Source organism: Physella acuta, unplaced genomic scaffold, assembly GCF_028476545.2.
Source record: "Physella acuta isolate Inbredline_101_S28 unplaced genomic scaffold, ASM2847654v3 ptg000682l, whole genome shotgun sequence".
NCBI classification, from domain to species: Eukaryota; Metazoa; Mollusca; class Gastropoda; family Physidae; genus Physella; species Physella acuta.
In genome coordinates, this window is record NW_026732201.1 from 22148 (window position 1) to 49572 (window position 27425).

Consider the following 27425-nt stretch of genomic DNA (forward strand, 5'->3'; position numbering starts at 1 on the left):
GAAAGCGTTTTTATTTTTCTCTAACCAAGGTAAACGGGTAATTTCTTCAAATCATTATCATCTCAACAAAACACGATAACTTGTGTTTTTAAAACTAATTGTTAATTAAAACAGGAAAAATAATTGATTTTTCCATCACATTTTAACCCCATTAAAAACACGCCACCACCTTTTCCCCAACTGTCGCATCGTATTTTTGTTCAAAAACAAAGCACAAGGGAGATAATTCGATTTTTTTCTTTGATAGACCCGAGCATTGTCCGTCTTATATTATAGGATTGTGACATCTTGTAGGCTGATGAGGTGACATTTTGACGAGTGCTCGTCTTGTTGTTTTTGTTCTTCTTACCCATCGCAGCTCAATTTCTTTCAGTATCTGACGCGACCCCCATCCCATACTCTCTACCCCACCCACTGTTTACTCGCTGAAATTAAATTCTCATTTAAATGAGACACATGTCAGTCTGACTGACAAACAGGTCTGCAGAGCGGTGCCAGTCTGTCACTGTCGACCTGTCTGGTGACAGACACCTCACCTGTGGAGATGACATGACGGCTCGGTTAACATGACATGACATGACCTGTCACACACTACTTTATGCACCACTACCTGGGCTGTCAATGACCTCCCCCCCACCCTTCTACCCGCCACCCCCCAACCCTTCTACCAACCCTCACCCCACCCTTATTTGATCTCGTTTAGAGATGACACACTTCCAGCGTCATTGATTCTGACGTCAGAATTCAGAGTAACATGCCTGTGACGTCACATTCCTGACTCCTCAATACCTCTGACGTCAACATTTTTCCACACTTTTACAATCTCATGACGCGTAAACCCAGACTTGACAGTCTTTGACGTCACGCGTACAAAAATCTGTGACATCACATGCCAGACTCCTATTATCCGTGACGTCAAAACCCCAACCTTCTACGTCACGATACCACCCACCTCTCATGGCTGTGACGCATCATTCAGCACCCCCCCCCACCTGCTTGACAATCTTGTATAAAAACTCATGTGTGACATATCCCTGGAACGAACCAGTGGATACAATCTACCCCCCTCTACATTCCCAAAGTCTTGTATATTCTCGTTATCTTTCCATGTATAATAATATATACCAACACAAATAACACGTTTCTCAGTCAGTATTTACCACTTTTATTCAACTTTTTGCTATTTTTTTTTTTTTTTTTTTTTTTTTTGCAATCGAGGGCTACAGTTACATTATTTTCATCGTTATTTATTTAAAGTTATTAATAGATGACACTACGTAGGCTAATTGGTTCGGTCCAGCAAAAGCTAAATGTTATTTTTATAATTAAAAATATCTGCTAAACGACACTGTTTTTGTACACACGAGAGCGCCTACACTTGGGTTTCAGCGCATGCGCAGTCGCCGATGGCATGCGCAGACGACTGTAATACAACCAGTCACTTGGCATGCGCAGAGTGTCCGAAAACAGACAAATGCGCAGCCGTTCTAATAATATGCTCAGCCATAAGACATAATATTATAATGTTCATGTAAGGCGATGTACGTCATTAGAAACCCATAAAATTATATTTCAAATCTCAGTTTGCTAAAGAAGTGCTCAGAATAAGCCATTAACATTTGAGAAAATCAGGGTAACAAACATATATATATATATATATATATATATATATATATATATATATATATATATATGATGCATTATATAAAAATACAGATGGGGATATTTATTAGCTTAATTTCTTGGAATATTGGGTTAGCTTTCAGAGTTTAACTACTGGTATAGACAAATACAAGCCTCGCATTATCTTCTATTAATGCCCACCCTAATGATTCCTCTGTGTACAGTTTCAATACTATATTTATTTTTTCTAAACTCGTCCGTGACATCCGCTATTGTGCCAGTTGGGTTTTAATGACCGCCACAGACTAGGAGAGAAAATGGTTATATATATTTTTCTGTGTGTCGTGGGTTGTTTATAAATGACGTCACGTAAATATCACCAACACCCGATTCAAATTTAATCACCCCTCCCTCTCCCACCCCTCAAAAAATTACTATGACGTGTAAACAACACAAATGGTATGCCATCTCACACCTTTCCCCGCTTACTAAAGTGATACCCTCCCATATCATACAGCGTGACGTCATTTATTGACATGACGTCATTTATGGACAGCCTGTCTAGTTTCTGCGTTCAATTATTTCATGTTTTATTTTGTTGCTTCTAGCTCTGGTTCATGTTTTTTAATTCACATGTCGCTTACAATATTTTATTATTATTATTATTATTAGTGTTGTTGCTTTTAAATACTACAAGTTTCAAACCCGATATATACGACCTATGTAATTATTGTATGTATATTGATTTATATATATATATATATATATATATATATATATATATATATATATATATATATATACATTTAACTTTCAGGAACCGTAACTCATTTGAAGGGGTGGCAGATATGGCTAGGCAGCTTAGGATTTAGTCGTGTAATAGCTTTACTTAAAGAATAGACACACAATCTGTGATATCATCGAATCTTTGCTAGATATGAACAAATTAGAGTTTGAATCGTTTAAAAAATATATATATATAAATGTGCGTGACCTAGCATTATAGGTGCGTGTGTGTGTAGGAAGGAATGTGGGGGGGGGGGTAGATGGAGGTGGGGCGGCAGATAAAAAACAAAAATAAAACAAACATAAAAAAAAGATGTTACTAGTGGATTTAGATATGTTGGTGGGTTGGGGAGGTAGAAGTGATGAGGGAAGAGGGTGGGGGGTGGGAGGTCAAACACCCGTCAGTCGTAAAGCATTCCTGACCCAGCATTCCCCGCGGTCTCTCTAAAAACCTCATTCAGTGGACACCACATACCCCATTCAGTGGACACCACATACCCCATTCAGTGGACACCACATACCCCATTCTGTGGACACCACATACCCCATTCTGTGGACACCACATACCCCATTCAGTGGACACCACATACCCCATTCTGTGGACACCACATACCCCATTCTGTGGACACCACATACCCCATTCAAAACCTCCTTCAATGGACCCACACACCCCACTCCTGCTCAACGAATTTAAACATTGTTCATCCATATCCATCTGTTAACTATCTTCCAACTTCCCCGCGAGATATAATGAATGGAATATTTTCAATTATCTTATAAAAGACATGTTAAATCCTGTGTTAAATACGAAGTGAGTTAACTTTACCCAACTATTTTAACCCGTCATAAAAAAACGAATATGAACCGCCTACCAGGTGACATTTCTAAATGGCACTAGACGCTCTAGAAAAACGACACCCGGCAACAAAGATAGAATTATTCTACGTACAGTTTGAAATAGAAATACCCCGATCATTTTTTTACGAGGTTAGAAAGTCAGCTATTTGTTTGAAATAAGATACCTCTATACGTTTTATCATTTGCTTTGCCTAGTGCACTACTCAATATTAATAGGTTGTTTCCCTTTAATAGTTTTCGCCGTTTTGGTATGTTATTTTTTTTCTCTGAATCGATTCTCTCCCCTTACACAAGCAGAAATTTTATGACGAGTTACTTCCTTCCACAAACGGTTATTATTTTCCTTACCTCCCTTGACGTAACTGAGAATATTTTTAACGGCTGTTATGGGTTATGGGAGTCTGATGGGTCGATGTTTTTTTTTTTCTTTCTATAAAGTGTTGAATGCAAGTTCTGTAAAGGGAGTGGGGGTGGGGGAGGTGGGAGGTTTGAAAGGTAGTAAAATTGTGGTCAGGCATGCATTGACCAAGCAATGACCAATGTTCTAGAGTGTAATGTTAGTTATAGTTATATGGTCGACTGGATTATAAATGTAGCTGGTTTAATTATAATAATAGGTCACTGGACATTCAGATCTCAGGAGTAGTGGGCTTGGGGGTATTGAAAACCATGGGTAGATAGATCACTTGGGGGATATTTAGTTTCTTGGTTTCAAAACTACTAAAGACAAAATATACAAGAGCATTTCATGCGAGCTGATCTGTTAGAGAAATAGTTTAAATGCATAAAATTATACACATTAGTTTGTTAGCGTACACAGGTATTATGTTTTTTATATTTGGGGCTGTCCAATGTTTCGGGTCCTAGTTTTATTTTTAGGATGTCCAGCTTTATTGGTCGCAGTTTTATTTTGGGACCGTCCAACCCCTTGGGTGCCAATTTTTTTTTAGGAATGTTTAAACTTTTGGGGTCCCAGTTTTAATTGGGGACCGTTAAAATTTTTAAGGTCACAGTTTTAATTGAGGACCGTTAAAATTTTTAAGGTCCCAGTTTTAATTGGGGACCGTTAAAACTTTTGGGGTCCCAGTTTTCAACCAGTCAAGTGTGGCCTGAAACTGCCCCCCCGTCCGTCCCTCCCCCACCCACCAATTCCACTACAACTGAATGTCCCTACAACAACTATAGAAACCTAACCGAAGACACGCACTCTATCGCGATTCCACCCTTCTCTTAATTATTAATTAGCATAACATTACTCCACAACCTAATAGCTAATAGAAACTGACTTGTATGCCATTTATGCCAACTACTTTTCTAACAAATGTGTGCCTTTCAATGACTTATCAAATTAAATTGATTCCATAGACGCAGTTTTTCCATCTCTAAGACTAGAGAGTTTTCGACTAGTTAGTGACCATGTAATTTCTTGAGCACGTGTCTGCCCCATTTACAACGATCCTTTATATTCGTAATTTGTTCTGTGTGCTAAGTTTATTCAAAGATGAAAATAGAACTATCCATTTATGTTTCACGTATGAACTTATGTATGTACCCTGTAGGTGTTTTAGAGAAGAAAAGAAAGTCTATGGTTCTTACACAAGCTAGTAATATCTATTTTTTTCTACAAAGTAACCTGGGTCTAAGTATAGCCAGTTGGTGACTAAAAAGTCTATTCTTAGTCTATTTCCTCGTGTTGACATGGACCGAATATACAAGCTTGGTCTAATCCAAGGGAGTGTAATCTAGTCTAGTCTTTCAGGCAAACTTTCTTTTTTCGAGTTAAAAAAAGTGTAACATTGTAATGAAATTTTTATTTGTATTAAACCCTAGACTTAACCTTGTCTTTTGTGAAACATCCGGGTTATCTACTCGAGCCTAACCTTTACCTGAGGTGACCAATGGAAGCCATTTCAACTGTAGCATTGGTGGGGCTCTGGCTGTGGCCCAGCGATGGCCCAGCTATAGCCCAGCTATGGTTCAACATGGCCCAGCTAAGGCCCAACTATGGCCCAGCTATGGTTAAACTATGGCCCAGCTATGGTTAAACTATGGCCCAGCTATGGTCCATCTATGGCCCAGCTATAGTTCAACTATGGCCCAGCTATAGCCCAACTATGGCCAAACTATGGCCCATCTATGGCCCAGCTTTGGCCTAGCTATGGTTCAACAATGGCCCAACTATGGCCCAGCTATGGTTAAACTATGGCCCAGCTATGGTCCATCTATGGCCCAGCTATAGTTCAACTATGGCCCAGCTATGGCCCAGCTATGGCCCAGCTATAGCCCAGCTATGGTTCAACAATGGCCCAGCTAAGGCCCAACTATGGCCCAGCTATGGTTAAACTATGGCCCAGCTATGGTCCATCTATGGCCCAGCTATAGTTCAACTATGGCCCAGCTATGGCCCAGCTATGGCCCAGCTATGGCCCAGCTATGGCCCAGCTATGGCCCAGCTATGGCCCAGCTATAGTTCAACTATGGCCCAGCTATGGTCCAGCTATGGTCCAGTATATCGTTGCCCACCAATGGCTGACCACCATGTTGGTGTTGTATAATTTCTCTCTCTTTGTTTCATGTCGTCTACCTGAGCCATGTTTTATTTTGTCAAATATTAAATGCATATCAGAAATCTTGTGGTTTCTTTTCATTTGTGTCGTATAAAGTAGATTAAACTTAAACTTTTTATTTTAGACACTGTACTAGTGTCTGATGCACTAGTCACCGTACTGTACTAGTCATTGTGGTTTACTAGTCATTGTGGTTTACTAGTGTCATTGTGATGTAATAGTCACTGTGATGTAATAGTCACCAATGTACTAGTAACTGTGCTGTACTAGTCAATGCACTTTACAGTCACTGATGAGCTAGTCACTGTGATGTACAGAACTGTACTAGTCACCGATGTATTAGTCACTATGATGTATTAGTCACTGTACTAGTCACAGAACTGGTAGTCACCGATATACTAGTTATTGTGATGTACTAATCACTGATGTACTTGTTATAAACTCCACCCAGACTCCACAAAATAAAAAAAAAACAAGAAAGAAGCAACATTTTTTATGAGTCGACTCGGTAGAATCAAATTCTTCTCAGAACACTGTAAACCTGAATCGCCACACCCAATCGAGAACCAACACATCATTAGGGAGAGGGTGGCCTTTTGATAGCGTAGGACGCCTTTTGAAACGTTTCGAGTCTTTAACCCAAGGGAAAGAACCGTACTTAATGTTTAAAAATAGCAACTAAAAATACAAAGGGAGACAAATATAAAATAAACAAAGTCGGGAGTTCTGACGCTTGCCTTTGTATAGGCCTAAACAATTCGACTTGCTGGCCAGTTATTTAAGGTAATCACGTGACTTAACTACCTTCACGACCATACAAACATGAATATACAAACACAAACATTTAACAGACGCCCACACATACATGTGTAACACTTCTGTACATTCTTGAAATAGTATGATAAACACTAGTCCTTATCCGTACAGAAATACAGTACACAGTACAGATTCATGCCCTCGCATACAATTTTTTTAGAAACAACACTCTAAAAATCTTTAAAAATGACCGCCTTCTGGAGACAAGTTGGACTAAATTACATAAATTACTCTCAGATATGTGCTAAAGTTGTAAGAAGGGTCCTTAAAGAGCCTCACAAGACAAATGTGTTTGGAAGAGATGACAGTGTCATTAAAACAGCCAAATGGGAAAATGGAAAAATAGTTAAAACAGTTGCAGCACAAGGAAAAGAATAGACTTTTTAGGACAAATTTATATATGGATGTTGAATGGTCGCCACCTTGGATTGCTTGTCGTCATGAATGGGACTTTTTCTTATAGCTAGCTCTGTAAACAATTTTACTGCAAACTTCCTGTTTTCTATTATGTTATTCAATGGAAATTTGTCAGTGTTCTTATGAATGAATGTTTTATTCATATGAATAACAAAATAAAATTATTTAAACAAACAAAAAAAAAAAAAAAAAAAAGTACAGATTCATGAACACAGGTTAAGCGTACTGAAGAGCATAAGCACAACACGCATTTACAAACACGTAGCACACACTTAAGAACACACTACACATCTCAGATCTGCGATAACTACACGCCATTTCATTGACGCACACACAAACACAGAACACACACCACATCTCAGATCTGCCACTACTACACACCATTTCATGGACGAACACACAAACATACAACACACCCACACCATTCGATTGACGCACACACAAACACAGAACACACACCACATCTCAGATATGCCATTACTACACACCATTCGATTGACGGCTATAGAGATCGTGACACCAAAAGACAAACGGATAAATAAGTGATAGAAAAAAAAATCGATACCCAATGAGATCGAAACATCGATACAGCGCTGATGCCTCAGTATCGGTTAATGGAGTGGTTAGGTTTTGTCTTGGATCCCATCGTCACTAGAACAAGAAAATCAATCAAAGTATCTATTCAGCCAAAAATCGATCAAGAACTAAATCGATGACATTGAACTACTATTTCCGAATAGGTCCGTAATATTTGATTGATGAAACAGAGACAGGAAAACATTTGATCTCTAGTGCTAGATAAATAAAGGCGAAGTTCAAGCAGTGCTGTCATCTAGATGACATGAGGCAATGATGACATTAAGCTGACATGAGGTATAATTCAGTGATGACATTAAGATGACAAGGCGGTGCAATATGACATCAGACAGTGATGACATTAAGATGACATGAAGCGGTGTTAAATGACATCTGATAGTGATGACATTATGACATCTAAGGATGACACGAGGCGGTGCAAGATTTAGATGACATCTAGTTTTTACAAGCTTTTATTTAACTCACGTCAGTCGTCAGTCGTCACTCTAGATCGAAACGCAGGAGTGAAAATTCGGTCACTTCTACTTGACCGATACGATTAACATTTGACACGTGGGTCAAGACATGGAGACAATGCAATCTGAAACTAAATTTGACTTAATTAGGCCTAATTAATTTTTTATGAATTAATTAAAATTTGGACCGAATTAGTAGGCATTCTATCCAACCACACCACACGCGTCATCACGTTCAATAGCTGCGCCATCACGTTCAAAGGCTGCGCCATCACGTTCAGTAGGCGCCGCAATGGTTTTTATTTAAATACCCTAAACTTCTTGACGATTGTAATCAACTGTTTTAAATTCTTGCACTGCAAGATTTATTCGATCGTTGGTGTGTATTGTAATTTTAAACATCAGCATAAGATTTCTCCATTGTAATAGTTTCAAATTACATTTTTTTTACGTCTATCGTTGCCTAAGCGTTAAAAAATTGTAATAAAATTTTTTAAAATAAATAAGGAGAACCAATGATCCAAATCCTTTAGGAAAGGTAGAAGATTTTATTTGGTCTTTAAAAAAAGACCATGTAGACAAACAAGCACCCGCCCCAGCATAAGCAGATTATACACCTGCACATGTACAAGCGCGCGCTTGCATACACCTGCATAAGTAGATGTACATAAGCAGATGTACATGCACCTGCACATGTACAAGCGCGCGCTAGCATGTGAAGATGCTACACCTGCATAAGTGATGTACATAAGCAGATGTACTTGCAACCAGATGTACATGCACCTGCACATGTACAAGCGCGCGCTAGCATGTGAAGATGCACATACACCTGCATAAATGATGTACATAAGCAGACCCCAGCAGCAGACTTCAGGACTCTGCTGCACCTCTTGGTCACATTCTGGCGTATGGGCAGTAATGGACACACACGCACAAACACACAGATTTATAAACAAAGCTTTACAACGCCGCCACAAGCACCCCAGGCAGCAAACTTCAGGAGTCTTATGCTAACTTCAAATGGGCGCTTACTCTCACACGCGAGTGACAGACGATCTGAAGACCCCCAGCAACAGACTTCAGGACTCTGATGCTTCAAAGGCGCTCACTCTCACGTGGATAGTCTTTTGTCAGATTTCAAATAGGCTTGAGCCATCACTGGCCATACGTGTCAAAAGCTCTACGCCCCCACTGCACTTAAGGGCGTCATTTAACAGCAGACTTCAGGACTCTGCCGCACCTGTTGGACACTTCTGGCGTATGGGCAGTAATGTGTATCTGACACACAAGCACAAACACACACATTTATAAACAAAGATTTACAACGCCGCCACAAAACAACCCTAGCAGCAGACTTCAGGGCTCATGCTTCAAAACGGCGCTTACTCTCACATGTGAGCTTGCATGTGAAGATGCACATACACCTGCATAAACAGATGTACACATAAGCAGATGTACATGCACCTGCACATGTACAAGCGCGCGCTTGCATGTGAAGATGCACATACACCTGCATAAGTAGATGTACATAAGCAGACCCCAGCAGCAGACTTCAAGGACTCTGCTGCACCTCTTGGTCACTTCTGGCGTATGGGCAGTAATGTGTATCTGACACACAAGCACAAACACACACATTTATAAACAAAGATTTACAACGCCGCCACAAAGCAACCCTAGCAGCAGACTTCAGGGCTCATGCTTCAAAACGGCGCTTACTCTCACATGTGAGCTTGCATGTGAAGATGCACATACACCTGCATAAACAGATGTACACATAAGCAGATGTACATGCACCTGCACATGTACAAGCGCGCGCTTGCATGTGAAGATGCACATACACCTGCATAAGTAGATGTACATAAGCAGACCCCAGCAGCAGACTTCAAGGACTCTGCTGCACCTCTTGGTCACTTCTGGCGTATGGGCAGTAATGTGTATCTGACACACAAGCACAAACACACACATTTATAAACAAAGATTTACAACGCCGCCACAAAGCAACCCTAGCAGCAGACTTCAGGGCTCATGCTTCAAAACGGCGCTTACTCTCACATGTGAGCTTGCATGTGAAGATGCACATACACCTGCATAAACAGATGTACACATAAGCAGATGTACATGCACCTGCACATGTACAAGCGCGCGCTTGCATGTGAAGATGCACATACACCTGCATAAGTAGATGTACATAAGCAGATGTACATGCACCTGCACATGTACAAGCGCGCGCTTGCACGTGAAGATGCACATACAACTGCATAATCAGATGTACACATAAGCAGATGTACATGCACCTGCACATGTACAAGCGCGCGCTTGCATGAGAAGATGCACATACACCTGCATAGGTAGATGTACATAAGCAGATGTACATACACCTGCACATGTACAAGCGCGCGCTTGCATGTGAAGATGCACATACACCTGCATAAGCAGATGTACACATAAGCAGATGTACATGCACCTGCACATGTACAAGCGCGCGCTTGCATGTGAAGATGCACATACACCTGCATGATTTACATAAGCAGATGTACATGCACCTGCACATGTACAAGCGCGCGCTAGCATGTGAAGATGCACATACACCTGCATAAGTGATGTACATAAGCAGACCCCAGCAGCAGACATCAAGGACTCTGCTGCACCTCTTGGTCACTTCTGGCGTATGGGCAGTAATGTGTATCTGACACACACGCACAAACACACACATTTATAAACAAAGATTTACAACGCCGCCACAAGACCTCTTCTAGACCTATATTCTCATTGTGACGGAGAATCTGGTCGGTACTGGAGCAGGCGGTCGTGGAAACCTTGAAAGACGTACACCCTGACATGTCGAGTCGCGTACATTCAATTATTACCTGCGAAATTCATCAGCTGCTTCCGAAGATTTCATCAGGGATTTTCGTTTGCGCGTTGGTGTGAATAGCTTTTAAGCACTGTGCGCGGATGTGCGAGAAAGCAACAACGGAAGTTCAAATCAGCTAGACACTTCGCGGAAATGTGAAATTATTACTTTTTTACATACAGAAGTTAGAATGAGTATATTTTTTAAAAATATATATAATCAGTACAAATAGCAACGACATCGCTGTATTGGAAGTGTGTCTAAATTCAGTTACAAGATTTGCCACAAACCCACAAACCTACAAACCCATTAAACAGAGAAAGAAATAAACAAACAAACGTTGCGAACTAAATAAAAGATTGTAATTTAAAAAAAAAAATAGGAATCCGGTCTAAGAAAGGGCAAACAGAGCTTTATATAAATTTTATACATCATTTTAGAAGACTGGTTAAACCAATCGCATAACAGCGAAAAATAGCTCTAATACAGTGATTCTTAACCTGGGTCCGATTGAATCTCCAGGGAATGGGGAAGTTCAAGAATTTTTAGACATAAAAATGTGCAATTTAATAATGGACACAAGCGAGAAAAGTCTCAAAGGTATTTGAGAGGTGCATAAATTAATTTAAAAATCTTGCACGGCGTAGTTACAATTAATATGGTTATAAAATCCTGTCCGTCTGGTTTTTTTCGGACTTTACTAAAGATTGGACGTATTTGATGTTTTTAACATTTTCGGTAACTAAATAAAAATAAAAAAAAAGCAAAAACAATTTGGTTTTCACGTGTAATGGCGACCTAAACAATGGCATCCTGCTATTGGATAGGCCGACATAAATTTTATTGTACACATTGTAAGCTAAAAATAGAAAACTAGGTCATGGGGTTTTAAATTTGCATTGTTATTTAAAAACTTGATCTGCAAAGTTTTGTAAACAAATAGTTATCGATCACTAAGTTACTGCACAGCCAATCAATATTTGTCTTACGAAAGTGAAACATCCGGTTATAACTTAGGCTTGATGAAAATAAATAGAGATGTAGCCTTAAACTCAACAAATTATTTTCAAGTTCTCTGGATTTGCAACTTTTATAGCATTTATTCTAAAAATATAAAATTTCTTAATTAATTTTAGGCTTAAGTTTTTTTTTTTTTTTTTTTTTTTTTACGGTCTAAATCTAAAAAGCACGTTTTTATTCCATGTCAACAACACTATGGAAGGAATCTCGTCAACTCGCTTGTCTCCATTAAAGTGACTTTGTGTATTAAAGAAAAAGAAAAATGGGTAAAAACAAATTTAATATTAATTTAAGGTGTTATTACAAGCTTTTATTTAGATAATTAAAGTCCTTATGGTCTAAATTTATGAGTTAAAAATTAATATTGAAAGTTTTGGGAATTAATTTTCATTTATCAAACTGAAAGTAATAATTTTCGGCATGTTCATTAAACACAAGTTTTAAAAAAAATATCATCTTTTACAAAAATTCTAATTATGTCTTTATTTAGTCCTATAGCACTTACTTCCCTTTGATAAATTAGGAAAACACAATTACTTCCCTTTATAAAACCATTGCATTAGTGGAAAAGAATTTACTTTTTATTACTTTGTTTTGGTGTTGGGAAAAAAAATAATTACATAATTAGCGGGGATTGATCAAGTGCAAATGTTGTAGGTATTTTACGGATAAGCTTGGAGTATTATAATTGTTCATTAAATTGAAACAGGCGCGTTCGTTTAAGTGAGTGCAAAAGACTATGAATAAGTTGGGGTACTATAGTCGTTTATTAAGCTAAAACAGGCGATTCCGCCCCGGGCTAGACTGTGAGCACTTTGCGTTTATGTTCGCGTTAGTGTTTTCTTTGTGTTTAGGTTGGGTTTGCGTTAGTGGTTGCGGTTTGATTTGGTTCGTTTTTGTTCTTTCTTTTTTCGTTTTTGTTTGTGTTTTTTTCTTTGGGTTTGTATTTGTGTTTTTGGTAGGTTTTGCGTTTGGATTTGGTTTGTTTTCGTTTGCTTTTTCGTTTTTTTTGTGTGTTGTTATTGGTTGGTATTGGTGTTTGTGGTTGTGGTTGGGTTTGTTGTTAGGTTTTTGTTTTCGTTTGCTTTTTCGTTTGTTTTTTCTTTATGTTTGTATTGGTGTTTTTCTGGTTGTGGTTGGGTTTGTTGTTAGTTTTTTGTTTTTGTTTTCGTTTGTATTTGTAATTGTGTTAGCGTTATGTTTGCGTTTTGTTGTTTTGGTTTTGGTTGGTTGTGGTTTGGGTGGGCAATGCCGGGTTTATTATGATTACTAAACACACAGGTCATGGTCTTTAACAGAAAGGTTTTTCACAGAAGCCAGAGCAGAGCCTGGCCGGGAAGGCTAGTAGTAGTCTATAATTTATTTTCTACTTTTTAGTGCAATATTACATAAAAGCTTGTTATTAAAACGTTTTTTATGAATTTTTTTTTAAACTGCGTATTTCTACGACGAGTGTCGGTGTGTATGTGTGTCATTCTGTATGTCATGTGTTTCAGTATGTATGTGTGTCCATGTGTATGTCATTTGTGTATGTGTGTCCGTGTGTATGTCATGTGTGTGTGTGTGTGTGTCAGTGTGCTAGTGTGTCAGTGTGTATGTCATATGTGTATGTGTTGTGTCAGTTTTGTTTGTGAGTACGTGTATATGCCATGTGTGTATGTGTATGTGAGTATGCATGTGTGTGTCATGGAGTATGTGTGTGTCTGTGTGTCCCACTCACACCTGCCTCTCTTGGTTCAAGGCTCTCACGGTCTATTAGCTCCAGCTCAAGAACAAGCCGAGATAAGAGGCTCCAGCCCTAACACCATCACCATCACCATCAATAACTGCAACATCCACAACTACAACAACAACAACAACAACACACATCCGTCTGGGTCAAAGTTTAATTTTAACTTGTAAAAATATACGATTAAAATTAAAAGTAGTTCTACTAAAGGAGAAGCTCATTTACAAAATAACACAGATAACCAAAGTAACACAGATAACCAAAGTAACACATCATCCCACCAGATGCCGAAGTAACAAACTGTATAACTCTGCTTCACCTGCTTGGACGGTCAAACCTAAACTTGACTTTAGTAGGCTTTGCAATCCCTGGATACATGATACGATGGAAGAAAAAAACAACACCAATGTGCAATGTGGCAACTCTCGAGCAGCCTTCATAAAAACGTATCTGGCAGGTTGTGGTATTCCAATGAACGCCGAGGGCTATATTCTACCTCGCCCGCAGGGAAGGTCAAGGTAAAAAGGGTAAAAAAAGCGTTGAAAATATTTAGAGTGAATAAAGAAAGAACCAAAACAAACATTATATAAAACACGCACCGGCAAGTATTATAAATAGCTGTGCGAAACAAACAAAAAATTAGTTTCGTAAAAATAAACATCGAACATAACAAAGGACTTATAATGTGTTAAAAAACTGAACGTTAAACATCTTATACCTCCAAACATTTTAAACATTAGCAATAATAGATTAATTAATAAAATCAAAGGCAGTGTTATATTTTAGTATTGCTTTTTAACACACCTTATATATATATATATATATATATATATATATATATATATATATATATATATATATATATATATGTGTGTCTTATCACTATTGTTGAGGAAAGTTATTAGAAAATGACTCCAACTTTTTAAAGTAATTTTCATTTTCCGTTTCCCATACTTTTTTTTGCATTATCAGTAGGCAACTACATTATTATCGGAATTCTTTCCCATACTGAGGAATAATAATAGAGAACCGAACAGCGGAGTAGGTTACCAATCATTGTATCAGAATAACAGATTTCTTCAACTATTACATAAATATAGTTAAGTAATTTATTACAGCTAATCGTTTTTGATTTAAATTAAAGCCAAAAAAATATTTGTTAATTCTAAAAAAATATTAAATAGAGAATATCTGATAATGATTTTAGTTTCCAAACTGATTAGAATAATAAAAAGTCAACCATATGCATAAAATTGTCATCTATTTTAGAATTTTCTACATTTTAAAGACTCTTGGGAACATTGTTTTAAGTAGCCTCCCTTTCTCTATTGAATTTTAACATGGGAAGTAACAGCAGAATTAAATGTTATTCCTGGTTCTTAATTATAGTATTGGAAGGGATTACCTCCAACACAATTAAGTATTACGTGTCAATTTGTCATAGGCTTTGGACTTCGATTTCAGCCTGCTTTTATTTTTGGATTTGCTTCCATAGCCTTTGTCCAACCAAGAACAAACTACAAGGCAGCAGATGTTGTTTTATTTTGGATTATATATATATATATATATATATATATATATATATATATATATATATATATATATATATATATATATATATATATATATATATATAATTATGCCCCCTCACCGCCTTAAGATGCACCCTCACCGCCTTAAGATGCCCTTTCACCGCCTTAAGAAGGCTCCTCTGCCCCTTAAGGTGCCCCCTGTCCGCCTTAAGATGCCCCCTCTCCGCTCAAGAGGTCTCCACCATATCGCCCTCTACCGTCGACTCCTCCAGTGATTCGTGAAGCTGGTAGGTCCTCTTCTCCTCTGCCGGAAACACAGAGCCAGAACTTCCGGCCGTGGAGCCGTTGTTCCGGTGATCCGGAAGATTCTCCCCTGGGCTAGACTCACCCCGGGGGTGGGGAATTGTATCCGAGCTGACCGCATACAAGCGCGGTCTCGAACCTGGGCTGTTGGGGTGAGAGTCTTTACGGAGGAGCAGATTTTCCGAGCAGTCGGAATTCCGGTGTTGGGGCACGATGACCTTCGTTTGCCGGAACTCCAAAGATGGTGGGTCGGACTTCCGGATATCTGTCCGACGGGATCCGTTATCAAAAGTACTCGAACGTCCACCGGGGATTTCCGTTAACACCGGAAGCGCGTCGTTCGAGAGCGCGCGCGGGTCAAGGTCAAGGTTATACGAGTCCCTGGACCGGTCGGAGTTGACGGTGTAGGAGGCCGACGACCGGTCGTCGGTGTCGTAGCTGTCGTAGGAGCTGGAGTACCTGGCCACTTCCTGGCTGGACGGAGAGCTGACCAGGGAGACGCCTTGCCGGTTGGGTAGGGGAGGTAGCGAGCCGGTACCGCGAAGTACCGAGCTGTTGGGTACAATGGTTGTAGAGGGCTCGGCTAGTGAAGCGTTGCCGTTAGGGCTGTCACTATGTAGTGTGGTAGTGCCCGTGTTTATTGAATCGCCCGGAGGAAACGTGAATGTCTTTGTGATATCCTTACCACCACTAGATAGTGAGGTAGTGGTCGGGTTCAATGAACCACACGGAGGAAATGTAAACGTCTTTGGGTTTACTGTATCAGCGCTAGGTAGTGAGGTACTTGCGTTGTGTATTACGTGTCTAGTTAGTGAGGTAGCAGCCACTTCCGGTGCGCCGATCACAAGACGCGCCGCTCCCACTTCCGAGTGCGTGCCGGCGTCGCAGCCGAGATCGCTGGCGGTGCTGGTACCGGCTTCCACGCAGTAGGAGGCCGGCTGCAGCTGCTTGACGAAGCCGTGGCCGTACAGCTGCGGGTCCCGCTCCGGGTGGTAGCCGCCCCGGGAGTCCAGCCGCGCCTCCAGCCCCGCGCCCTTCTCGTGAGTCGACACGTCCGTGTCTGGGGACACCTGGGGAGTGGGATGGACATTTTGTCGTTAAACTGATAGCACATGGACATTTTGTCGTTAAACTTATTGTACATGGACATTTTGTCGTTAAACTGATAGCACATGGACATTTTGTCGTTAAACTGATAGCACATGGACATTTTGTTGTTAAACTTATTGTACATGGACATTTTGTCGTTAAACTTATTGTACATGGACATTTTGTCGTTAAACTGATGGACATTTTGTTGTTACACAAATAGCACATGGACATTTTGTTGTTAAACTAGTTGTCATATTGATAGCACCTGTCCATTTGGTCAAAAAATAGTGGCACCAGGACAATTTGCCTAAAAGCTAATAGCCTTAAGCTGGTGATAATATAACTAATACTATCAGGAAACGATGCGGGCTTTAGCATAAGAAAACTATAAAGGAAAAAAAAAAGTTGTTAATACTAGAGCTGGCTGTAGAGGATATTCTAGCAGGAGCTGAGTACGTCACGGTACACGTAGCGCACGTGCATGCTCATGCCAGCAAGACATAGCGCTGTTCTATACATTGTGTATCTGTGTGGTTTCTTCACGTGCTGTTGTCATTGACTCTTACAGTCTAATGCTATACACAAACACAATTAGGTTTTCTCCCAACTTAACAGACGTGCCTATAATACACGCCCTTGATGTTATTGATTTAAACATCTACATAAGCCAAGTTCTGATCCTAGCCCTGACCCATGTGCCCTGACCCGTGCACCATTACCCAAGTGCCCTGACCCGTGCACCATGACCCATGTGACCTGACCCGTGCACCATGACCCATGTACCCTGACCCGTGCTCCATGACCCATGTACCCTGACCCGTGTACCCTGACCCATGTACCCTGACCCGTGTACCCTGACCCATGTACCCTGACCCATGTACCCTGACCCATGTACCCTGACCCGTGTACCCTGACCCGTGTACCCTGACCCGTGTACCCTGACCCATGTACCCTGACCCGTGTACCCTGACCCATGTACCCTGACCCGTGTACCCTGACCCGTGTACCCTGACCCATGTAACCTGACCAGTGTACCCTGACCCGTGTACCCAACTGACCATTCAACTGACCACCCAGCTGAGCTAACAACTGACCCAATAACTGACCACCCGACTACTTGACTGAGCACCCAACTGAGCACCCAACTGACCCAATAACTGACCACCCAACTGACCACCCGACCACTTCACTGACTACCCAGCTGACTACCCAACCGACCACACCCACCTTAGACTGGAACTGGATGTTGAGCACTATCCCAACCACCAAGAGCATGATGGCGGCGGCCAGGATCAACATGCCGATGACGTGCAGCGCGCTGAACTTGGAGAACCCCGTCTCGTCCTCCATGGCCACCACGGTCAAGGTCACCCCCGGCACGAGCAGGGGGATGGCGAAGGCGATCATGCACATCCCCATGCAGGGCTTGACGTTGTCGCCCAGCAGTTTCTCCTTCAGTAGCTGGAGGCCGGTCACGTGATTCCCGGCCGTGCCGCTGGCCCTGGGGGGACAAGAGAGATCATGACAAGGAATAGATGAACCCTTCAGTGGTTCTTAACCTGGGTTTGATCGAACCCCAGGGTTTTGGGGAGTCATTTTTAGGAGTTCGCTGGAGGTCAAGATACACAACCGACTCATATGATTCATATGATTCATACGATTCATATGATTCATATGATTCAGGATCTGATTTTTTAGAACTATTACGAGGGGTTCGGTCGGTGAGTGAAAATTTGAAACTGGTGGAATTCGGTACCTTCAAAAATGTTAAGAACCACTGGTTTAGATGTAGGAAACTATCACATCAGAAACTGTTACACATTTTATTAGAAAATATTTTCACTTAATACATTCAGCGTGAGAGAAAAACATGTCTCTTGTCGTTTTTTCAGAGAAAATTATTGCGACAATTTTGCACTTTAATGGCGTTATATTAAAACTGGGTGAACACAGCGATACTTGGTTGAACCGTGCACTAAACCTGGCAGCTTTCCAGTTAGCCACTGCGGCTCTACCACTCGGCCACGCCGCGATTTTAACCTTTTTCTCATGAACTTGTGAATCGTATCAAAGCGATGCTATACTTCCATTCAATGTATTCAAATGTAATGTCTTTGGTTTAATGTAATCGGATCTATTGTGGCTCGATTTCATGTATTCGAATCTACTGTGTCTTTTATTCAATGGATTCAAAGTTATTGTGTCTTTTAAAATGTATTTGAATCTATTAGGTCCTCGATTAAATGTAATCGAATCTATTTTTCCTACGATTAAAAGTATTCGAATTTATTGTGTCTTCGATTAAATGTATTCGGATCTACTGTGTCTTCGATTCAATGTATAGGAATCCATTGACCATACAATTCAATTTATTCAATTAGAATCTATAGTGATGATGGTAAAAAAAAATGCATGTAGTTTTAAAGGCTTATGGCGTTACTAGGCATGCTGCCCAGCTTCGCTTAGGCTTTCGAAAACATTGAGAATTTGAATGCTTAATTAATTCGCCCGAAGGTCGGTCTACGACCTCAAGAGTTATGAAGAGGTTCCTCCGTGGACATTTTTTTTCGATTTATAGCTCATATAAGGTACCGGTCAGTCGAGGTCAGTTTTGACCCCCACATCGTAGACTTTTCGGCCAACCGGCCCCCGTGTTCTGTCGCACCAAGGCAAGATCATGCCAAATTTGAAGCGCCTGCGGCGCCGGGAAGTGCCCTATCGGACACCCGACAATCTAGATCTAGATCTAGATTCCTAAAAGAATTTTTTTTTTAAATTTAGCCCGAGCATAATAAAAAAGAATACATTAACAAAGTTGACTTGCTGTGTCTCGAACCCGCACCACCTGCGTGGTTTAATGTACACTAACATCTCCGCTATTTAGGCACCTTATAAAATACGGAGAATGAAACACGTATTTTAAAATCTTAACTTACGCGAATATGCCTATTCTTTCAAATTAATTTTTTATCCCAAATTAGCCAGTTCCAAACAAAGATTTTGTATAAAATAAATAAGTCTTGAAATAGTTTAGTCCTAATATAGACATTTATTTTTGGAATTGATTTTAGAGAAGTTAGAGTCTAAATCTAGATCTTAGCGTCTACGTCTAGATCTAGTTATTGCGTAGATTTAGATTTAGATTTAGTCTAGATCTAGAATCTCTAGATCTAGAATCCAAATACATAAAATAAATTTTATGAGTTTAGGCCGGAAAAATTGTATTGTATACATTTCATAGTGTACGTAGATCTAAATCAAATTTGAATGAAATAGTTCATTTCTTTTCATTCTTAACACGGCAGATGACGTCATTAGTTAATGTATAAGCAATAGTGACGTCACAGTTTTATGCGTTCTTTTTCACATATATTAATGCTTTTCCGGTTGCATAAATAATACTGTTTCTCTACATTCGAATACGCCTTTAATTTTTATTTTTCTTCTTTAAGTAAAATTGTGGTTATACATTTAAAACATCTAACATATTATTTTCAACAAAAGTCCGTAAAAAATTCTCGATATATCGCTGCCGATTCTGACGTGATGTCCGGCGAAAATTTTTTGCGGACAGAGAAAGAGAGAGAGAGAGAGAGAGATGTGCGCACATTGGGCTTTTATAAATTAGGATGATTTATGAACAAAAAAGCAAAAAAATAAAAATAAACCATCAACACTTACGTCATTTGAGCAGTTAACTGGCCATCTATGGGCTGTCCAGGTGCTGACTGGGCCACCGTTGATTGGCCAAATGTTTGATGGCCAGATGTTGTATGGCCAAATGTTTGATGGCCAGATGTTGGATGGTCAGTTGTTGGATGGCCAACCGTCTGACCGACAGAGACAGTGTGGTCCACTATCTGATCGACAGCAGCTGACTGTCCGGCACTATGGCTGACGCCAGCTTCCGGCTGACTCATGGTTGTAGTTTCATGACTCCAACATCAAGTTTGTAGTTTCATGACTCGAACATCAAGTTTGTAGTTTTATTACTCCAACATCAAGTTTGTAGTTTCATGACTCCAACATCAAGTTTGTAGTTTCATGACTCCAATATTAAGTTTGTAGTTCCATGACTCCAACATCAAGTTTGTAGTTTAATGACTCCAACATCAAGTTTGTAGTTTCATGACTCCAACATCAAGTTTGTAGTTTCATGACTCCAACATCAAGTTTATGGTTTATGACTCCAACATCAGCCCTGATAGTGCACAAAAAATAGTTTAAAAAGTAAAACAAATTAAAAAAAAACAACACGTCAGCTTTCTCCATTTTGTACCCATTATTATAAACACATATTAAGTATTTATAATGTCACATAATGAAGTAATAAAAAAACCACAACATCAAAATGAAACATTGGTTTCCTTACCATAAAGACAGGATCAACACAACACAAACAGCGAACATACAAGTTTAAAAGACTGAAGTTTAAGTCAAAATGTTTACATTGTAGTCACGGTGTAACAACATTTGTTTTCCCGTTACGCCCAATTAGCAGCGCTCATCAGTAATTAATTGTCTCATTAACACCAGCTTTCAATAATGAACAGGTTCAATAGCGAATTACATCAATAATTGAAGTACACTGGAGCACAATGCGGGTGGGTGAGGATAGGTGTACAGCTAATACAATGATCTGAAGAGGTCATAGATTAGGTCATATTACAACTAATAAAATGACCTGAAGAGGTCATAGATTAGGTCATATTACAACTAATAAAATGACCTGAAGAGGTCATAGATTAGATCATATTACAACTAATAAAATGACCTGAAAAGGTCATAGATTAGGTCATATTACAACTAATAAAATGATCTGAAGAGGTCATAGATTAGGTAATATTACAACTAATAAAACTGTGTGAGAGGTCATAGATTAGGTCATATTACAACTAATAAAAATGTGAGAGGTCATATATTAGGTCATAGTATGACTAATACATGTTGAGGATAGGTCATAGATTATATCATTATACAGCTAATAAAACTGTAAAGATAGGTCATAAAATTGGTTATAGTACAACTAATAAGTTAAGGATTGGTATTCGTTAGGTCATAATATAACTAATAAAATGGCGAGGATGTCATATATTTGGTCATAGAAAACTATTAAAACGGAGGATAGGTCATAGATTAGGTCATACTTCAACTAAAAAAATTTGATAATAGGTCATAGATTATGTCATTATACAGCTAATAAAACTCTAAAGACAGGTCGTATATTAGATCATTGTACAACCAATCAAAAGGCAAGAATATGTCATAGATTAGGTCATGATACAAGTAATTGTGAGGATAGGTCACATATTAGGTTATAATAAAATTAAAATCATGCCGAGGATAAGTCTTAGTTAAGGTCATATGATAGTTTAAAATTGAACGAGAATAGGTCACAACACATGTAACAAAATGGTCCAGATTAGGTCATAATCCAACGATGAAATGTTGACAAGTCAAATTCCAAACTTGACATCCTAATTACCAAACGTTAATTAAAACCAACTAATCTTAACTTTACCGTGTTGACATCACGTGTAGACGAACTATCCCAGGAGTTTTTTTTTCACCTGTGTTCCAGCACTATTCAACTCACCCCTAACGCGAACGGGAAATTCTTACCTGAGTCTGGAACCGCAGGCGTACAGGTGAGAAGTGGTGCCTGTATTGTCTGGTCTCCAGTTCATCGTCTGCTCCTCAGCGCGGGGGTAACACTCGTTTGATGTTGGCTAGCCCACGGGGGTATTTTTGTTATCAAGTAATTAGGTCAGACCTTTCAGAAGGCGATGCGATGAGTGACTGAACTATCTAAAAACAAGAAGAAAAAAATCTTGTATCGCTATCGACTCAACACAGCGAGTGATGATAGACTAGCTAGGCGAAATATGCATGTAGTCGATGTCAAGGCTATTTTTAGAAGTCAGTGAATTCCCGCTTGATAGCGAATATTTTTTTGCTCATGCGCGGTAAGGAAGGAAAAAAAAAGTATTCGTAAGCTTTCTTATTACTCAGAGTAAATATCAGCTTAGGACGGCTTTGCCAGTTATTTTTTTTTTTTTGCCACACCTAGAAATAGTTGGCTTTGTGAATGGTGGAAGGAACACAGTTTTGAATGAACGGAAAAACGAATACTCGTGTAGAAGCTTATGTGTGCGTGTGTGTGTGTGTGAGCAGTGTAAGCACGCGTATGTGTGTAGGTTATCTTTACACGTGTGAGTTTGAGTGGGTGTTATGTAAGTGCATGTTTGTGTGAGCACATTCTGTGTGTATTGCGCGCGCGCGTGTGTGTATGTTTGTCGCGAGGGACGTCACAGGCCGCACAATACAAAAATCTATTGATCTAAAATCAATACGTTTTGACGACGCTATTGATCTGCTACGGGTCAGGTACGTATCTCCGTTCAATAGCTCACTCGGGAAATCGATGACTACGTCATAAGTATTGATGATCAGCGTTTCTTTCAGCCATCTCTTCGGGCAACCCCCCCCCCCGAGAACATCTACAGTCCCTTGTCCCCCCAGAACAAAATAAAATTTATATAGAAAATATATGTTTTTAACAGTGCCCCCCCCCCCCCCCCCCCCCCCCCCAAATTTTTCTAATGCCTTCCCCGGAGAAAAGTTCTAAAAGAAACACTGTTGATGATGTCATGTGATCAAACTGCTACAAGCAAAACTGAAAAACCATCTCCACCTATGAAATGTGTCTGCACTTTTCTATTGAGATGTTAACTATTGATGCTAATTGTGGATGTTAACTGTTGATGTGGATGCTAAATGTGGATGTTAACTGTTGATGTGGATGCTAAATGTGGATGTTAACTGTTGATGTGGATGCTAATTGTGGATGTTAACTGCCGATGTGATTTTAACTATTGATGTTAATAAACGTGGAAGTTAAATTTATATATGGATGTTGATTGTAGATGGGGATATTACATGTGGATGTGGATGTTAACTGTTGATATAAATGTTAAATATTAACTGTTGATGTAAATGTTAACTGTTGATGTAAATGTTAACTGTTGATGTAAATGTTAACTGTTGATGTAAATGTTAACTGTTGATATAAATGTTAACTGTTGATGTAAATGTTAACTGTTGATGTAAATGTTAACTGTTGATGTGAATGTTAAATGTTGATGTAAATGTTAACTATTAATGTAAATGTTAACTATTGATGTAAATGTTAACTGTTGATGCAAATGTTAACTGTTAACTGTTGGTGTAAATGTTAACTGTTGATGTAAATGTAACTGTTAATTTGGATGTTAACTGTATATTTATAAACCTTAGATGTTGGTGTTAACTGTGGGTGCTAAATTCTAAAATGTGGACGTAATTCAAATTTCGATAATCAACGGACAAATACCATAAGTTTTTATATCAACAAAAACTCCTTTTTAAGCCCACACCGAAAAAAAAAAAAAAAAGAATTTCTGGTATGCACTTGAATATTGAAGGAGAAATTAGCAATTTTAACTTACAAGGGAAATAACTCAACACGATTTGGGAAAAATAAATTATATACTTGTTACCTCCCTTTGAATATTTTCCCTGAACGAGAGAGCCAGGAAAAGAACAAAGAAACTCAAATATTCCGGAAATTGTAGAGTTCATTGTTTTCTTCAACCACTTAAAAAAAAAATACTGCTAACTCTTTAACACAAGCGATGATGAGTTATGTGCCTGCTTTAGACCAGACGTTAACTACACCAGGCAGACGGCTGCAGGTAATTCAAGTCAGGAGGTGTTTAAACGATTTGTATTGTCAAATAAAGGCTTTGAAACAAATAAATGTGTTCATTTATTGTATTTGAGTATTTTTGTATTTTAGTATAAACAGGAATTATAAGAAATTTATTAATTTATATCATGTTCTAGGTTATATAAAATTTAACATGTAAAAGACATTTCGTAACTTTTAGCTTAGGTAAAGTTTTGTTAGGCTTTAAATAAATTATTTTATTTTAGATTTGCAGAATTGTTAGAAATTGTATGGGTGGTTGGATAGGAATGTGATGGTGGGAATATGATGGGTGGGAATATGTTGGGGGAGTGTGATGGGTGGGAATGTGATGGGTGGGTGTGTGATGGGTGGGTGTGTGATGGGTGGGTGTGTGATGGGTGGGTGTGTGATGGGTGGGTGTGTGATGGGTGGGTGTGTGATGGGTGGGTGTGTGATGGGTGGGTGTGTGATGGGTGGGTGTGTGATGGGTGGGTGTGTGATGGGTGGGTGTGTGATGGGTGGGAATGTGATGGGTGGGAATGTGATGTGTGGGAATGTGATGGGTGGGAATGTGATGGGTGGGTGTGTGATGGGTGGGTGTGTGATGGGTGGGAGTGTGATGGGTGGGAATGGTGTGGATGTGTTTGTGATGAGTGGTTGTGTAATGGGTGGGAATGTGAAGGGTAAAATTATGAAATAGTTATGGGTAATAGAGATGTCTATAAATGTGATCTTAAATTTTTTAAATTAAATTTGCTCTCTCTCAAGCATAAGGAAGCTTCACATTTGATATTAAAGTATATTACATTTGCTCTCTCTCCAGTATAAGGAAGCTTCACATTTGATCCACTCTTGCATTGAACGTGTGCCTACGAACATTTATTCCCTCCCTTTCCAATTTAAAACAAAACCAAACCAAAATTTAAAATTTAATTCCCTCTGGTTGAGCCCCCCCCCCCCACCCCCCCCCACCCAACGCCTACTCCTCGCCATCTTAACCCCCGCTATGTTAAACAACACAATTATTATTCTCCACCAAGCTTTAGAACAAAAAAAAAACTTAATATTATTACAGCGGCCAGACATTTGAAACTTCAATTATTTCTCAATGTAAAATAAATGAATAAATGAAGAGAGTGCGCTGCATTAATTTGATCTCCTTAATTTGACACCTAATTCAATTAGCCAGTGCTAGGTTACGTGTAGCCTGACAAAGATAAGTTCAGTGAACATAACAACAAGGGCTGTCTCACCTTGTCTATGTAATGTAAGATATTCAGATACACATTTGGAGTTACAGAAAATAAAAAAAGCAAGGGGTGGTCCGAAAATAACGTAACACTGGTAATTTTGTGAAGATGTGTGTTGGGGGGTGGTGGTGGGGGCAGTGGCGAGCTAGGATTGTTGGGCCCCTATGCAAAAAGTTTTAGTGGGCCCCTCAGAGGCGTAGCGACCCTTCCCGGCGACGGGGGACAAACTTTCGATTTGCACCCACCCTCAGACTTTCGATTTGCACCCCCCCTCTCAAACTTTCGAAAAAGGGCCCCTATTTGCCTTGGGCCCCTATGCCTTGCTTACGCTAGCTTTACGGTAGCTACGCCACTGTGTGTGTGTGTGTGGGGGGGGGGGGTAGAGATAGTGTGATGTCACATTTTTGCATTAAAAATAAAATTAGAAATTGAATTTCAGCCGATATTTCGTGATTTTAGAAAACAGTTTTTAGTAAATAGTACAAGATATTGACATTATTATTGATTAAGATACTCTAAGATCACCAAGTTCAGTTATTAGGGAAAAAAAATTGATGATCCCCCAAAAAAAGCAATATTTTGTCAGTTGTGGCATATTTTCCCCAGTTATCCTATCATATTATTTGTATAACAGTTGAACCATTTGCATTCCCCCCGTCTCACATGGTTGTGTGTCATCATTAGAAGTCAGACCCACTCTCTCACCATCTACCCACCCTCTCAATGTCTACATTGTCCCCTCCCCTCCCCTTCCAATATCCTTCAGAGTTCATAATGGGAAAATTAACTTTTTATGAAAGTTTTTTTTTAATGAATAAAATATCAAAATCAAAGTTCTAATTATACTGTTTTATTTCACATTTTACATATCGCCCTACATTCAACATTTCAGTTAAGAACGAAGAAGAAGACTGGTCATAGTTATTGACAGACAAAATAAACTAGAAACACGTGACGTATTTTTTTTGAATATTGACATCATTTTATACAGTACATTTTCAAAATACAAAATACAATGAAATCACATGTTGCTCCCCCACTCACCCCGCCACTTTATGCATTACCACATATTTGAGAGAAAAACTAGACGGCAACATGTAGATTTGTTTTAAATAATTTAATGTAGTAATTAATGGAAATGGCTATAGAGTAATGTATAGTGTACATAACATAAAGACAATTAAAATTTCACATCCAAATGCGTTTGCTCACCTAAACCTAAACCTAAACCTACAGGTTTAAAAAAAACTGACAACACTCACGCTAAACCTTCCACAGTCAGAAGGCATCTGCAACCAACCGTGACGAAGACAATAGAAAAAAAAACAACTCACACCTTGTAGTCGTCATAGCTCGTGGATCTGACGTCATCCTAGAATCGAACGTGTCGTGTGCTGTGCGTACAACACACCACGGTATCACTCACCCACAACACACCACACTGCCCGATGTACACTCGTCTAGGTCTGTGTCTGTATGGTGTGTGAATGTGTCTGTGTGTGTGTGTGTGTCGAGAGATGAGTTTTATTTAAGCACGATCTACTTCTCTACCGCCCACGCGCGAGCAGAAGGTCAGCGTAATTAGGTCAACATCATCATCCAAAAATGGGTGTGTGCTCGTGATCTCTCAACTGCTGTACAACCATTATCAGACGCGACATCAACCTTTGAGTTTTTTTTTTTTTAAATAGCTGCAGCTAGTGTTAGACATTTTTGCAGCTATAAACATCAAATGTTAGCGATGGCTCCACATCATATTTAGCCGTAGATGCTATCTCTAGCCATAGATTCCAGCTC

General features: G+C 39.4%; 1 protein-coding gene and 1 long non-coding RNA gene across 2 annotated transcripts; both read right to left on the bottom strand.

Annotated features, from left to right (window-relative positions):
• Positions 1 to 15325: 15325 nt before the first annotated feature.
• LOC131949264 (uncharacterized) lies at positions 15326 to 20569 on the bottom strand. The gene is made up of 3 exons (XM_059311077.1): positions 20331 to 20569; positions 17877 to 18150; positions 15326 to 16627 (listed from the first exon to the last, which is right to left on the bottom strand). The coding sequence occupies exons 1-3, from the start codon at positions 20567 to 20569 to the stop codon at positions 15482 to 15484; spliced, it is 1659 nt and encodes a 552-aa protein (XP_059167060.1). The 3' UTR covers positions 15326 to 15481.
• Positions 20570 to 20750: 181 nt separating this feature from the next.
• On the bottom strand, positions 20751 to 27034 carry LOC131949263 (uncharacterized). The gene is made up of 3 exons (XR_009388141.1): positions 26963 to 27034; positions 22272 to 22457; positions 20751 to 20850 (listed from the first exon to the last, which is right to left on the bottom strand). It is a non-coding gene; the product is annotated as an uncharacterized LOC131949263 (long non-coding RNA).
• Between the last annotated feature and the right edge of the window lie 391 nt (positions 27035 to 27425).